Source organism: Trichechus manatus, unplaced genomic scaffold (assembly GCF_000243295.1).
Source record: "Trichechus manatus latirostris isolate Lorelei unplaced genomic scaffold, TriManLat1.0 scaffold00033, whole genome shotgun sequence".
Taxonomy (NCBI): Eukaryota; Metazoa; Chordata; class Mammalia; order Sirenia; family Trichechidae; genus Trichechus; species Trichechus manatus.
In genome coordinates, this window is record NW_004443969.1 from 20,029,903 (window position 1) to 20,046,288 (window position 16,386).

General features: G+C 42.1%; 1 protein-coding gene across 5 annotated transcripts in view; it reads right to left on the reverse strand.

The window, feature by feature from the left end:
- ZEB2 (zinc finger E-box binding homeobox 2) overlaps positions 1 to 3,145 on the reverse strand; it is a 146,131-nt gene extending 142,986 nt beyond the window's left edge. For 4 of the 5 annotated variants that reach the window (XM_023730226.1, XM_023730221.1, XM_023730220.1 and 1 more), the window contains exons 1-2: positions 2,703 to 3,145; positions 53 to 194 (exon numbers count right to left, since the gene is read on the reverse strand). In XM_023730226.1, the coding sequence (XP_023585994.1) occupies positions 53 to 125 (73 nt within the window). In that variant the 5' untranslated portion in view covers positions 126 to 194; positions 2,703 to 3,145. The remainder of the gene's footprint in view (positions 1 to 52; positions 195 to 2,702) is intronic. The other variant, XM_023730222.1, reaches the window with a different exon arrangement.
- Between the last annotated feature and the right edge of the window lie 13,241 nt (positions 3,146 to 16,386).

A 16,386-nucleotide genomic window follows, 5' to 3' on the forward strand; every position in this document is an offset into this window, starting at 1 on the left:
GGTCGGAAGCCGCGGAGTGGCCCGGAAAAGTTTGGTCGGGGCCGCTTCTTACCGTTTTTCCTCCTGGGATTGGCTTGTTTGCGCCTCTTGCACCGGGGGCCATCCGCCATGATCGGCTGCTTCATTGATAAGAGCGGATCAGATGGCAGTTCGCATGGACTCGGCGCCCTGCTTCGGCAGCACGCAGGCTCGATCTAGCAACCAAACACAGCGACAATGTGGGCATCGCCCGCGCCCATTGAAACGCGCGCGGGCCGCCCAGGGGAGCCGGGCCAGGGCCCCGGCGAGCATCCATCCGCGCCCCCCAACGCCAAAGCGAAACTTCGGCGGCCCCCACCCCGCCCCCCACCCCCAGCCTTGGCCCCGAGGCGCTTTGTGTTTGTTACTGTTTGGTGTGTTGCACCCGCGAGGGGATCAGAGAGACAAGAATTACATCTTCAAAATGAGTCATAACTCCGGACCGTATGAGGGAATGCACGCGGCGGTACAGTAGGCTGTTTGACTCAGGGCTAGGCGGACCCCTTCCTCCGAAAAGTCCTCAGCCTGGCTCGGGAACTTGGGGTGAGGCGAGGCTTTCTTTCGCTCTCATCTTGTCCCCCAACCCCAAATTCCCCAGAGGTAACAAACAAACAACGCGAAAGAGCCCCCGGATGAAGCACACTCTGGCAAATTGATAATAGTAATTATAGGAAGCCCACTCGCCCCGCGCCCCCTCCCCTCCCCTTTTGGAGTTTATCGAGGCACCGTCTCTTCCTCCCCCCACCCCACCCCTCAAATTAAGATTCCCCATTTCACACCGCAATAAGAAATATAATTATAACCCTCTTTGGACACTGCCCCCCCCGCCACTTTAACAATATTAACTTATGTCTCCCCCCCCACACACACACACCTCACTCACATACAAGCCGCCCCACCCTGGTCCCCTTAAATACTTCCAGGAGAAAAAAAATTTTTTTCCTCAAGAAAGGAAAGAGAAAGTCCAACCAGTACGGCAATACTTTTAAGCTCTCCTAACTGATCGTATCCTTTCTGGCTTTGAAACTTTTGTACCTAAAAATCGAGAGAGGCGCTGCATTTTTTCAGCTGAAACTGTCAAAACTTGGAGAAGGGGAACCTCGGAGGCAGGCAGGAGAGGAGGAGAATCCTGAAACTCGGTGGAGGTTGGGAAGATGCTGTGCCTCGAGGATTAGTTTAAACAGGGGGCTATAAAAGATGTAACAGATGCAAACTGTAACACAAGGGCCATTAACCCTTTCTCTGCCGAGCACACTCAGTCCCCACGCCCCGCACCTATTGTCTCCTGTGCTAGAAGCTTTTCGGAAAACCTGGAAAGTGAGTATCAGTTTCCACACATTTGCTGAGAGGGGTGGGGGGTGGGGGGCGGTGCAGAGAGAAGGGGAAGTGGATGTTTCAGAAAGCACCTTAAATAACCTAGGCATAGAAGGAGACTTTGAATTTAAGTTTGACACATTTTGTCATGTCTTGGCTCTCCTACTGCTTTGAAATTGTTGGGGAAAATCCTGAAATAAATAAATGGTCACACAAGTGTCTGGGATGAAACAGCTGGCCTGTCTATATTCATGCTGAGACTTACACACGATTGCATATAAATACATGTTTAATAAAGTAAGCTGCTAGTTTTATTAGCATGTGTGTGTGAGGGAGAGACAGGGCATTTGTGCTGTAAACTTTATCTTTGCCTGTTATTTCTTACTCTGGAGTTAGTAATCTTGCCTTCATCATTATAGGGGGAGCATGTGAAATATATAAGTAGATGGGAGATAAACACATTCATGTGAGCCGAGCTCACCACTGTTCCTGGGAACTCCTGATATCTCTCTCGACTTTTCAGTGCCAAAGTATGGAATGGAATTGTGAGTGTATGTATGTGTCTTCTGTTAAATCCATGTCTATATGACGTTGCCATTTAAAATACAATTCCAAAAGTTATCCTTAATTTAAAACCCTGATATCCTGACAGCAGTTTTCTTCCCAGCTGTAGTGATCCCCCCCCCCCACTTTGGTAAACGACTCAAGTTCCATGAGGACTTTCACTTCTTTATTTATGATCACAGAAGCTGAGGTGTTACTTCACACACACACACAAAGAATGAAATAAAGAAATGAAACTCGCTAAGCAGACAAAAAACAGGCAACTTTCTGCTTAGAAAACAGCCTTCTCCGCTGGGAGAGGATGGACTGCCATGTCTAAGAGAAAGACTTGCATCCGAATTTTGCTAGGTCTGTATCAATCAAGTTTTGTAATTATTAACAGGTATTTGCCAAGTTTTAATTGCTGAATATAATGAATTGAAATTAGATGCAAAAATTGTGCAGGGACTCTCCCCTTGATGAGCTTTTATTCCAGCCATATAGTTCTCAGTAAAACTTTTCCTAGGCTGAGTACCCAAAGGCACCTTTGGTTACCTGAATGGACAGGTACTGGGCAAATTATTTGGGGGAGGAAAAGGGAAGGAAAAAAGGAAGGAGAGAGAGCGAGAGTGCAAGGAAAAGCGAAGAAATCACTCTTGGGAAAAGCTTGCCATAAAGGAGCCAAACCCACCTGAAATTCCTACCCACAGACACCCCTTGTCACTTCAGATTCACATCCCCGCTCAAAAGGAGAAAATCAGAAAAGGAGGGCGGGGGACGAGCACACCAAAAAGGGATAAAAAGAGAGAAAAGGGGAAAAAACCTACCTGCGAAGTCTTGTTTGTAGTTTTGGCCAGAAATGGTGAGAAGAAAAAGCATGAAGAAGCCGCGAAGTGTGGGGGAGAAAAAGGTGGAAGCGAAGAAACAGCTCCCGGAGCAAACTGTACAAAACCTCGCCAAGAGTGTTGGGAGGCAGGACCGTTATTCCTGCGGAGCAGGTTAGAACTGATCTCTTTCGGCCACTCCAGGAAACACAAACCTGGGGACGGACTGACGTGTTACGCCTCTTCTAATGACATTTTTTTCTTTTTCTTTTCTGTAGGAGAGACCCTGAAACACGCGCCACCTATCTTTGTGGGGAGGGATAATTGAAGCGCCCTGAGCGTGAGCATCATGTGAAAACGTGATCGCCAAGTTTCTCTCTGGGAAAGGATCTGGGATAGATTATACCTTGAAGTCTCCGCAAACGCTTTAGTGGAAGAAATGAAATTCCACCTCCCTCCCTTCCTCTCTCCCTCCCTCACGCCTCCCTCTCTCCCTTCTCCACGCCCCCCCCCCCCCCCCGTCAAGCCTTTGGCATCATTATCCTCATCACTAAATCCTACTGAGTACAGGGCGGAAAACGGTGCACACCATTCACAGAACTGGAGAACTCCAAGGGGCGAAAGTTAAAGGGAAAGATCCCGGGTCCTCAATCCAGATCGCCTCTTCTTACACAGTTATCTCTAATGGCCAGATTCGAGGTGCACATTAAGTTGTGTGGGTTTCTCAGCACGACTTCTCGAACTAAATTCTTTGCCCTTTCTCTTAATTTTTTTTTTCCCTTTTGGATGCCAGAGCCAGAAAAGAAAAAAAAAAAAAAATGCTGCATGTGAACTGTATCTTAGGGTGTGTGTATGTTGGGGTGTGTGAGTGGAGGTGTGTGTGATGCATTTCTGGATTTGCTCCCAATACCCGAAACTAGTTTGGGATTTTTTTTTTTTTTTTTCAAAGGGTCTCTAAGTAAATTAACATAGAACGCTAGGCTGGCTGATCTCTGAATTTCTCTACATCTCACAGAGACCTTACTACAAAGTGAGAGAGTGTGGTTAGGGAGGCAGGAAGAAAGGGAGAAAGGCCATAGAAGAACTTAGCAGGGAAGAAAGAGCATGATATTAAACAGCATGGGGTCTAAGTTTTGGAGTATATATTTTTTGATATTGCAATTAAAGTAAAATCAAAAAGAAAAGACTCCACCTTTGCTCTGAAGGGATTGGTTATGCAAATATGGAAGGGATTTCCTGGAGAATACAGCTTTCTACTGTATGGTTAATTAAATAATCACTCAAAAGCTTCCAACGTGACGCTTCTGTCGTAATCCAATCAGGTTACATAGGTCCTAAACAAGAACGATATTTTCCACATCTGGAAGTCAGCAATTTAGCAAGTACTGCACATTATTAACCAATTCAGAGCCCACTTCCCAGGGGAATTTTTTTGAAGTTTAAGTGTTCTTAACCAATGCTCTGCTGTTTTGTTAATCAAAAAGCTGGTTTACACTGCACATAATTGGAACTAATATAGAAGTAAATAAAGACAGCTAAATTTGGGGATGCTGAGCAAGGCATTTATCGGAAAAGGAAGAAATCTCTTAGCCTCCGATGGTTCAGGCTCAATTTCTTAAAGAACTGACAGGCTTTTTTTTTTGAGTGAAAGTGCTTGAGAATCTCAGAGCACACATAAACTTCCAGCCCACGGCCTCTGGGCTCTCTTGGAAAGGTGGAGGTAGAGGTGTGAAGAGGACCAAAGAGCTGCTTCACACCAGTTTTTCTACTTTAAGATTGTTAACTATGTTACAGCACCCTGTTTTCAGTCTAATGAAATCTGAAACAAATAATACCCTGATCCAACACTAGACTTTTACTTACATTAAGATATACTGCTTTGAACTGTGCTTTGAATGTGTGCCTAAAGCAAGACTTTGAATGCAAGAGTCACTGGCAATTGCACTCAAAGCAGGGAAAAGCCACCACACGGGTTGCCACATCCACAGTCTTAGAGGTACACGTCTTTGTATTTTGTAGGTTAATTTTTTTGAGGGTGGGGGAGGCTTAGTGGGGTGGGAACTAGCCATTCAGCAAGACCACAGCCAGATTTTCCTCTAGGATGCATGAAAGGAGATTTTCACAGTTGGTCACAGACTCACCTCTGTCCTAACTTGAGTATTTATTACAATGAGAATAACTGAAATATTCATCTTTTTCCCACCCCACCCCACCCCAGATAAAGCACCCATAGAAGAAGAGCATTCAAGATCTCCAGTCTGAACATTAATAATAAAAAAGAAAATGAAACATTTCCAACATGGGTCGGACACAGTCTCAATTTCATATTTTACATTTCTTTTAATATGTTATATCTATAGTAAATATATGTATCTTTATCAAGTCCCTCTTCTGAGATTTATCGCTACTGCTAGCATCTTTTTTCTTCTTCCTCCTCTCCCTTTTCTCATTTTTTTTATTAAAAATAAATTAACTCCAGTGTTTTCTAGAACTTTTCTTTTCAACCTCCCCCTCTCGCATTTCTGAAGAAGAGGAGCCCATTGCGTGGAGCGATTCCAGGCAAGACCCGTCTCCTGAAGCCAGGTGGCCATTGGAGGCTTACAGCCCAGATGCACACTCACAGGCATGCAAAACCTCAGGTCAAAGGCTCCAGTCGAACAGCTAGCAGAACACTGTCTTTATTATGTATATTAAATGTCATGTTACTTAGGCTCTGACTTAAGAAAAAAAAGATCCTTAAGTATTTCCATTAAAAACACCTAATCAACTGATTACCCTGGGTTCAGTAATTGTTCAAGAGGCAGGAGGCAGCTCCCAACACTTAGCACTTGGAGTCCCGGCGTGCAAGTATTTCATTTGGGGTAAAAAAGAACACTTTCACGTTCCCATCAAGGTGAATGTTTGGATGGTGGCACATGAAGAGTCCTCGCGAGGTGTGAGCGCCCACTAGGTTGCCCCCCGTCCCTGCTTGCAAGCCCCTCCCCTGACATTTGGCCGAGAGAGTTTCCACCACCGCAGAGGCGGTGGGATCGGGGGGAGGCAGAATATAAATTGTTCGGAACACTCCCTCAGTCCAAGGACCAGGTCGGGGACAATGGGGGATCGTGGGATCAGCGAGATTCAGGAGCGCAGGATGCAGGGGAAAGTGGAGAGAGGACCGGGGGCTACTGGCTTTCAGCTCCTCACACAGCAAGTCTTGCAAATGAATCGCTTTTTCCCCCGTCTGTCTTCCCCATTAATAATCCACTTCGAGATTAGCGCAGACGAAAGGGATTAAAACCACAGATACAGGCAAATGTGAAATAATATAGCAATCGATCTTGAAGGGGAAAGAATAATTCTTTAGGGTTTCCTTGGGTAAAACAAACTGCCTCCACCCAGGCTGGGTGAGAAGGATGCACTTTTGTTTTCCAATTCCCTCCAGCCAGGACCTGGTGCCTGTCCCCCCATTCACCTCTCAGTCTGTCAATTTCCTCAACTTTCACAGCCGCTGCCTCCTCTCCTGCCCCCTCCCCCACCCCCGCCAGCCCAAATGCCCGAAGAGATACAATGTTTGTGCCCTTGAACACACAAGGCTGTAGAAGGAATTCTAATTTGACCACAGCTAATGATTTTTTTTTTTTTGGGCAAACTATTTTGTATCATGTGGAGAAAATAAAAAAAGGAATCTATTCTAGTTTTGAAACGGAATTGATCTTTCATCCAGAGGAATTTCTTCGACCCAGTGTTGGTACGCAGAAGGTGGGCAGCTTCTTCTAGAGTTGCAAGCAAAGGGTGGTAAGGGGGACCCCTGGATTGTGTGTGTGTTTACGGGCGGGGCGGGGGCGGCAGGGGTCCAAGCCAAGCCAAGCCAAACGGTTTTCTCACGTGCAAACTCGCAATCCAATCCATTCGGAGTTGAGCCTAGGATAGGAGGGGAAAGTCTATTAAAAGAAGAAGAAGAAGAAATCAAGAGCATCTCTTGGAGAAGCCCTTTCACACAAAATCAAAATAGGACCAGAGAACCTCGCACCGTCCCTAACATCCCTGCTGCGAGGCCCGCGGGCTGTGGAATCTCGCACGTCACCTGGCCCCAGCAGGGCGGCCCGCTGCGAGGTTTATTTTATTTTATTTTTTGAAGTTAAGGTTGAATCTCGGCTTAAGGGCTTTTGCCAACGTCTCCACTGACAGCTACCAGCAAACTTCAGGACCCAAATGAGCGTCTTAATTTACTGATGCAAAACAGGTCTGCTTGTTGCCCTCAATTCTCGGCGCGCTCTGCCCTCCCCCCCGCTCCTCCGTGCCCAGTTTCGGTCCCTCCATTTGATCTCAGGGACAGGCCCCGCCGCGCAGGCAGAGGAGCACGTGGGGGGGGTCGGCCCCCTCCCGCGCGCCCTTCCCCCCGACCTGTCCCCGCCCGGGAACCCCGCGACCCCCGCCCCGCCGCCCGGTCAGCTGACCCGGCTCGCTGGCCCGCTCCCCGCCCGCCGCCCTGTTTCCGGTCCCCGGGGTCCGCGCGCGGTGCTCGGAGCCCGAGCGGCCGCGGCAGGGAGGTGATGCTGGGGGCTGATTACCATGAGAAAGCCTGTGCCTGGAAAAGCCTCCTCCACGCGACTGTCAATCTCACTAAGGGGGTGGGGGGAGACGGAAAGGGGTCCTGTAGGAGTCACCAGAAAACTTGGAGCAAGTTGGATGCGACGTAGGCCCGAGGAGGTGGCTTTCGCCTCAACTTGGAAGTCTGGGGCGTTCAGGGCGCCGACGCCAGCAGCCTCGCCAGGGGATTAAAAACTAAAAACCTCCCTTCCTCATTCCCTCCCACCCTCCCTCTTGCCCTCCTTTCAGCCCTCCCTGCCCTTTATCCTTATTTTCTTGAAATTCTTTCCCAACTGCATTTCCTACATTCCCCTTTCTTTCTATCTGATATTTTCCTTGTGCAATCTCTTGTTTTCTCCCTTAACATTCTTTTTCTCCCTCGTTTCTGATTCTTTTTTCTGCTTCCGTTGTGTGTCCAGATTTATCATTTTGTTTCGAAATCACAGTTTTTAATATGTAATTAATCTACCAGCAGGAGATCAGAGACACCCTCCCTAAGATCACTCCTTGGGTAGTCAGAGGCGGCAAGTTCGCCAGGTGTCATGGAAAAGTTAAAAAATAAAAATAACGCAGTATCAGTGATCATAATATCATAATGGATTATTGTTCTGTATTATCATAGCTGCTTTGGAAGACAATTTTTCTTTAAAATGATACAATTTTCCTGGAAAAAATGAACAATACTTTGCATAGGGAAGTTGTGCAGAATTAAGGCAATGTGAAAATTTTTCTCGTTTGTAGTGTATTTCAGCAGTGCTTAGCAGACTTTAGAGATTACAATAGGTAATTTTAAGAAACTTAAACTGTGCCTTTTCTTTTAATGACTATTTGGAAAGTGTAACGTGTTCCCAAATCACCCGTGCCACTCAAAGATTGGTCAGTTCAGATAGAAACATCATGTTATGTATTTTGCACATTGCTAAGCAAATTCATAACCTGAGTTTTTTGGGTTGTTATCTTGATTAAGTTGCTGTCTGTTACCTAGCAGGTTAGTGAATAAGAGGCTGAATATGTCATGAAATGTGGCTGTGCTTTTTGTTTTCCTTAGTTTGGTCTTTTCTTCACTTTGGGCACATTTGTTGTTCTCATTGAAATTCAGAGTTTGCACTTGTTTACAATTTGTTTACTTTGTTGAATTTTTAAAACTTGTTACAAGTCAAGTGAACATGTATATTAAGCCCTTTATAGGCCAAGAAAAATAAAGATGCCTTGGAAAGATGCCTTTTATGCTTCGTAATTATTAATTGACATTTTATGATGAATAATTAATCATTTGAATAATTTTGGTATCTCTGATCTGAACACATATTTGCATATCTAATGCTTGATTTTAAATGTGTTTTTTTTTTTTAAATGCATTCTCTCAGGACAAAGAAACGAAGTAACATTTTAATGTAAAATTTCTCTTCTGCACTTGTTAAGTTTATTTATTGAACTGTAATTTTCACGTATCTGTAAAACTTCATAACAATTTGTAAACCATTTATGTAGCAAGCACATACAAGTATGTGGCAGAACTACAATTAATCAGGAACAACAATACCCCATGTAAAATCAAGTCACTCTCCAAATCCATATATGTGCACTGATAATACACCATATTTTCTTATTGGAATTTGGTCATTGAAATTTTTAGTTTATGTCTATACAGGTCAAAAAGTGGAAAACTGAGGCCATTGACGAATAACTCAGGCCTGGTATTTGGGATAATTTTTTCATCTTTTACAAATTAATGTATGAGCTGATTTAAAGTTATTTAAAAATGATTAAGCATACATATCCATGATATTTTTATACCCCTCATGCTAGTTGAAGTCCCAAGTTTGAATACTAGCCCTGCAGATTAATACCTGTGTGATCACAGGCAATTTACTTTAAGCCTGTTTCCTTATCTACAAGATGGATACAGTAATAGCCCTATCCTTAGGGTTTTTTGAGAATTAAATGAAGTAATGCACAAAACTTCACTAAATTGTAGCTTTATTATTATTATTTTTATAATGAAAGGTCAAAAATAACATGAAACAAAAAATAACATGGGATATAACAGATAAACTAAAGACAGTATAAATTAATTTGACTATTAAAAAACAACTAAAGTTTTATTGTCGTTCATATTCTTTCTATTGAAAATGAATGTTTAAATGGAGAAATAAAATAGCATCATAGGGGTTATGGCTGGTCTATGATTCTTCAGAACTGTTCAAAGGATGCGTAGCCTCAGAAGTGAAAACACAGGATTTTCTTTATTCTGTTAGTCCAGCAGTTAATTTATAGTATTTGATATCATCATAATTTGGTTATAAATATCAGACTTTTTTTGTAGAGGCATTTAGTACAAACTATGAACTAGAAATTTCTTGTGTCCTTTAGTAACATATGGTCTTTGAGTGTAGGGGTTAAATGTTAAAAAGCTCAGAAGCAGTCTTGAGTAAGACTTGTAAAACAAGAGGGCAAACTTACAAATTTGGAGACCAGGAATTTGGCTGTCAGTGCACTATTTGCTGTAAGACCATTCATAATGAACTGAACTGAGCATTCCCTTTTGGAACTGCAGTTATTCCGGGCTTTGTGCTAATTTCAAGTGCTCATGGGGTGGGGGTATATCGGTGTATTAAATGGAAAACGCAATTTTCTTGTCTCTCAACCGTTCACAAGTCCAGATTTTCTTTATGGTGCAAAAGCTGAAAAAAACCAATGCAAGTGCTAGGGGGAAAAACTATTAGGATATTTAATCCCAATACTGATCACTTTTTTTTTCTTTAAGTACTCCTCAAAACACTTATATCTGTTTGTAGTTCTTAAAAGGTCCCTTAAATGTTTCTTTTCTCAGAGGATCCATTCCTTGTTCCTTGCAGGACAAAACTACCAAAAGGACCATTTGGACATCTGCCTAGGGGCTCAAAAGTGACCGGTACTTTTTTTTTTCTTTCCTTTTTTAAAGGGACTGGGAAGAGGAATAGTTTGCACCTCTAAATTGTTTAGTGACCTGGAAAAAACTCCATGCTGCTCTGTGGTCTTCTTTAATATTTCTTACTCTGATAAAACATCAAAACTATAAACTTTGGAGTGTATTCAGTTCCAATTTTGCACCATTCTGTGGGTGATTTTTTCCAGAGTTGTTTGGTACTCAAATATAAAAACCTTCCTTTCAAAAATTCTCATAATCTTAATGATTGTCATAATTATGAAATATTAATAGCCAAGGAATACTGCTTATGTAGGTCTGGCACAATGCTAAATCCATTCACATATCATTTAATTTTGATAGCAAATCTGAAGGTGTTACGACCGGACCCATTTTGTTCAATGAGAAATCCTGGAGAGAATCAATAACTTCCCCCTAAACTTCAAGTGTCTGGTACTTCATGGGCCCTTGAAATTGCCAGGTCCACCCCCAAGGTCAATATCATGTACATGTGACATACAACATCGGCTCACCATTCACAGGCATTCTTCTGAACCACTTCGAACACTACATCGTGACCCACTTCCTGCCCTCCTGGTTCTTATTTTTCCATGTGTGGCTTTTTTTTTTTGCCTTTTGGACCTAACACTTAGGCTCATTTTTCCGGTTATAATATTGGCTCAGGTTCTTGAATGCTTTCTCAGGCTTTGTGGCCTCTAGCTTCCCAATTAAAGTGCATTTCCTGGTCCGGTCTTAGGAAAAACTCCCATTGGCAGGTTCCTGCTAGCTCAAGGTTGGTCCGAAGTGCAGGTGAGTTAGGCATGAAGAAGATATCATGACCCAAGTATATCTAGGAATAGTTTTTACTTCTTATACAATTTCTTTTGGCACTTATTGACTGAAAACTGGACATCAGTGCATTTGACAACTAAATTCTTTATATTCTCTGCAACAATAGTGAATTAGAGTGAGAAGGATATAGGTTTTCGATTTAAATCAGCTGGGTTTGACTCCCTGCCTTGTGATTACTAATTGTGTATTAAGCACAAGTTATTTAACCCCTGGGAACGTAATTTTTCAACTTGGAGGTTTGAGTCCACCCAGAGGCACCTCGGAAGAAAGGCCTGGCGATCTACTTCTGAATAACAAGCCATTGAAAACCCTACGGGGCACAGTTCCACTCTGACATACATGGGGTTGCCACGAGTCTGAATCAACTACAAGATAATTGTAGTGAAAAAAGTATGATTATCTAAATAAAATATCTGGTAGAGGGTAGGTGTTTCAATAAATAGTAATTCCCTCCTGTGGCCGATATACGAAGTTAAACTATAGAAAAGTAAAGTGGATGTAGCATGACTTTTAGGTGATTGTTATTATTTTATTAGTCTGGTTTATTATTTTTATTATCTTATTAGGAATTATTTAACCCATTTCTACATTTTACAGAAATTAATGTTTAACGATAACAGAATTGGAAAAGCAATAGGCTTATAGAATTTCTTCATTTGTAGTAAAAAAAAATTAGGTACTGAAGATAATATGCATCATGATATTAACAGCTGACGTGAATAAATACACTTTAAAATTGATTATATATTTTACATTTCCATTTGCAACTGTAAGAAGAAAAAATTCCAGATAATTCCTCCTATGAGACCTGTCACGGGAGGAAGCACTTTTGCTGTCAGCTAAGTGTGGTGAGGAGCCCTGGTGGCGCAGTGGTTAAGAGGTCGGCTGCTTACCAAAAGGCTTGCAGTTCGAATCCACCAGCCGCTCTTTGAAAACCCTATGGGGCAGTTCTGCTCTGTCTTATAGGGTGGCTGTGAGTCAGAATCGACTCGACTGCGACGGATTTAAGTGTGGTGAAGAAGTGTCAGTGTTCTGCTTATTCAAGGTTAAAAACAAGAGGTTCTTAATACTGTTCGCAGATCTTTACCTACTCTTGCCAAAACTTCAGCAGCTTGCAGTTGAGGGGGTAGTGGTAATGAGGAATGGAATAGCACTACGAAGGTTGCCTGCGTTCTCTTCTTCCCACCCTCGCAGATGAGTGCTGAAATAGTTGTTTAAAAAAAAAAAAAAAGGTAAGTTTATGTATATAGTATGGACATTGCTTCACTCTCCTGCTTGCAAGTTTGAAAGTAAGGTTGTGTCAGCAGGACCTGGCATGATCTACTGTGTATGTGACTTTTCTACCCTATGCCCTAGAAAGGAGGGTGTCCGGGGGGACTAGGCTGTGGACACAGGAGCATATTGTTCCAATGGTTCTGCTACAGTGCAAACCAGGCTTCTTTCTCTCTTTCTGGAACTTAACTTTGCTACACATGCAAAAATCTGTTCCTATTAGGTTTTTCCTTGGCCATTGTGGAGCCATAAGCATGGTTCCTGTGGCAAAGGGGTAATTTTTCTGGGATGAGGGAGACTGGCTTACCTATTGTTCTTGGCACACAGCTAGCACCCTTCTAGACAAGAGGGGCAGAATAGAGCTGAAAAGTTCACAGCAAATACTTGGATTTTTAAAACAAGAAGGAAAAAAAAAAAAAAAAACCATGCTTTTAAACCTTAAATTAGCTATTTGCTAAGTATATGGAATTTCGGTTTGGAGAAATCAGCATGGCCCTAGGATATATTATTACCTATTATCATTTAGCATGTATATGGGATATTGAAAAATTTGCAATAGTTTTCCCATAGCCATTCTGTAAAGATGATCTGTATTTAAGTTTTACTTCTACTTGAGAAGATTCTTGCAGTTTAGGGAAATGAGTTGTTCAGGGTTAGATGGACCGTGCTCATGAATGTCATTTGAAATCACATTGGACTTTGAATTTGGAGCAAAGAAATTGTTTTATGATATTGATGCAAATCATTATCACTTGGAAAATTTTTAACCATTGCTCACTTAGGATCTCCAAATATTAATTTGTTTGACAAAGGAAGGTGACCTATCGCTGAAGTATTTCTCACAACCACCTATGTAGAAAATATTTGTTATGTCGTAAATATTTGTTGTTGGTTGCAGAGTCTGTCATTCATTTAAAAGCTGTAAAGGGATGTAAACTGATCTAACAGTTTGACATAAGAATGAGGATAGATGAGAGAGGGTAGCAGGTAGGGATCAGGACACTTAGACCTGCACAACCTCTTTATACTGTTATGTAACCCTGGTGGTGCACAGGTTAAGAGCTCGGCTGCTAACCAAAAGGTCAGCAGTTCAAATCCACCAGCCGCTCCTTGGAAACTCTATGGGGGCCGTTCTGTTCTGTCCTGTAGGGTCTCTGTGATTTGGGATCTACTTCACGGCAGTGGATCTTTTGAGTTTACCCAATTACATTATTTACCACAAACTATTTTTTTTCCCCTTCTTCTGTGTCAATTTTATACACAGCCAGAAAACGTGAAGGAGCAAATGCAGAATTGTGTGTATATATTTGTCTCACTCTTTAATTGGCTCTGATGAATCTTTTCATGGTTTGTTTTTAGGCACATAGATTAAAATTTAATAAGAGGTTCACTCTGAAAAGGAAAGAAATTGTAAGGAGCGAATGGAGCAGAGTGGTAAAGTTATGGTTTGCTAACAAGGGCAAGTGTGAAGTTGTAATTTAGGTTAAATGATCTCCCCTCCCCCACTCAACACCACACAACAGCTAATGAAAGAAAACAGAGAAGGGTGGGTAGTTTTGTTTTGTTTCTCCTTCATTAAGTAAATGAACAGGCTCCACCAGCCAATGGGCTGGATAATTTTTCTGCTAGCAGCTTCACTCTGGTGTAGAACTGCTACTGGTTGTGCGAAGGTGTTAGGGGGAAGAAGTTTGATTCCTGTTTATAATGCTTTCTCCAATCCCTCCCCTCTCTTTTATCTTTCCTATGCTTCAGGCCCTATTGCTTAAGGTCCTTACCTCCTCTTACTATTTTTAGGAAAGAAGAATTGTTGTTGTTGTGTGCCCTCTGAGTTGACTCCAACACCTAGCGACTCTATAGGGCAGAGCAGAACTGCCCCATAGGGTTTCCGAGGCTGTAATCTTTGCGGGAGCAGATCGTCAGGTCTTTTCTCCTGAGGAGCCACTGGTAGGTTTCAACTATTGACATGTAGGTTAGCAGCCTGGCACTTTGACCATTGCATCACCAGAGCTCCTTGGTAAGAAGAACAGAAGCTCTTTCTTTACGCAGAGAAAAAATTAGCTTGTCCCTAGCCTTCGACAGGTTTAGCCTTTGCATAGTTATTACCCTAGGATTTGAGATTTCCACTGTGTTATAGAAGATCGCCTGGAAGAAACAGAATGTTTACTTAAATATATTAGGAAGAAGGGACAGTTCAATACTCTTGCTGTATACCCAGTGCCTGGCATAGTGCTTGGTGCATGAGAAATGCTGGATAAATATCTGCCAGATGAACGAATGAATGAATGGATGCTTGCTGTATAAACGAGCCAGACTTAAGACAACAGATCCCTTTGCTCTACATGGCAAATAAGAGTCAAAAGGTATTAGTGTAGGTGCAAAAATCACCTGTGGGCACAAACAGGATTCTGATATTATTTTTGAATTCTGGGTGTAATATTTTATTTCCAAAATGAAATACCTAAATCATTTACAAAGCAATGGAGATATAACAGTCCCTCAGTCGCTCGCTTGCAAAGGAAATTTTCAATACAAATAAAGTCATACATATTTATACCAGGGTAATTCAAAATAACTTCTTCACATAAGCACTGCTACGCTCAAATAAAATCTTGCCAACACTTCTGAGTACATTGCTTTAAGGAAAAAAAAAAAGCTCCCTGTAGCGTCCGAACTATTTAAAAATCTCACCAGTTTCTTCAACATACATCAGTTATTCCTTTTCAAATCACTGACAAGAATTTAAAAACTGCTTCATCAGAACAACTGTTACCCTTTCTCATACTCTAGTTAGAACCTGATCTTCTAAAAAGGACCATATTTACAGCTTCTTTTGAAATTTTGGAACCATTTGGCTGATATGTTTTTGCTACATTTTCTCTTCCTGATTAATTACTAGAGACATTTGCATGAAGACAGAGGATAGAGACATAAGAATTTTGTCATATGAGTTCATCTGTTTCTGATGCTTATTCCCCACCTGAGATCAGTATCTGTTTTATTACAACTGGGAGACTAGGAACTAGATTGGAAATGATGAAGAAGTTGTTAGAGGTGAAACAAAGTGCAGAAATAGGAGCTCAGGGGACAAGGGATTGATGGATGATATACTGAATTTTCTTCTAGGCTACTTATTTATGATCATTCCAAATTGTCAATGACATATGCTATTGCTATTGAATAGGGTAGAAAACTAGGGAACTATACAGAACTAGTAGGTCAATGCCTCTCCAAGAAAACCATGCCCTGGCAGTTACTACTCTGTCCTATGTGTTGACAGGCATCAGAGAACCCACAAAGAGCAAAGACTAGTTCATGTACGAACGCTAAAGTGGTCACTGCAAGTCAGAAAGGAGATTAAGCAAAATGCCCCGTAACTCTGACCACCTTGCAAATGCTTGCTATTTTTTTACAAGGAGGAAGACTATCAGGATGAATTCTGGGCATTTTCACCTGGAGTTCCATGAACATGTCCAGGAACATGTAGAAATTTACATGTTCAAAGCTGAAGTCATAATCTTCTTCAAGCGTTCCACTTTCTTCCATATTCCTCAGCTTGCTGAATGGCACCACTGTCCATCCAGTCTTCCAAGCCCAAACTATGGGTTTATCCTCACTACTTCCCCGCTTAACCCCCACACTGAAACATGTAACAAATTCTATTGCTCTTACCCCTGCATATTTCTCAAATGTATTCCCATCTCTCTAAATTCACACTCCTGCCCTATCTCAGCTACTCATTATCTCTTTCCTGGAAGACTGCACCAACCTTCTAACTGGCCATCCTGTTTCCAAACTTTGCTCCCTCATATCTATTCTTCACAACATCACCAGAGTGAGTGATTGATCTAAAACATATATCCTTGTCACTGCTGAGCATAAAAGCCACCTTTAACCCCCTATTACCTACCCCTGTGTTTCTCAAACTCTTCCTGTGAGACAACCCTCATGGGTGTTTTAACATTTACAAGCATCATTTTCAATTAATAGTATCTTAATTTAAACTATGTTTTTCTCCTGTATATTTTTTGGTGGCAATGAGATTCCAGGAAGCTGTGCATGTTAATCCTGCATATCCTCAGGGTT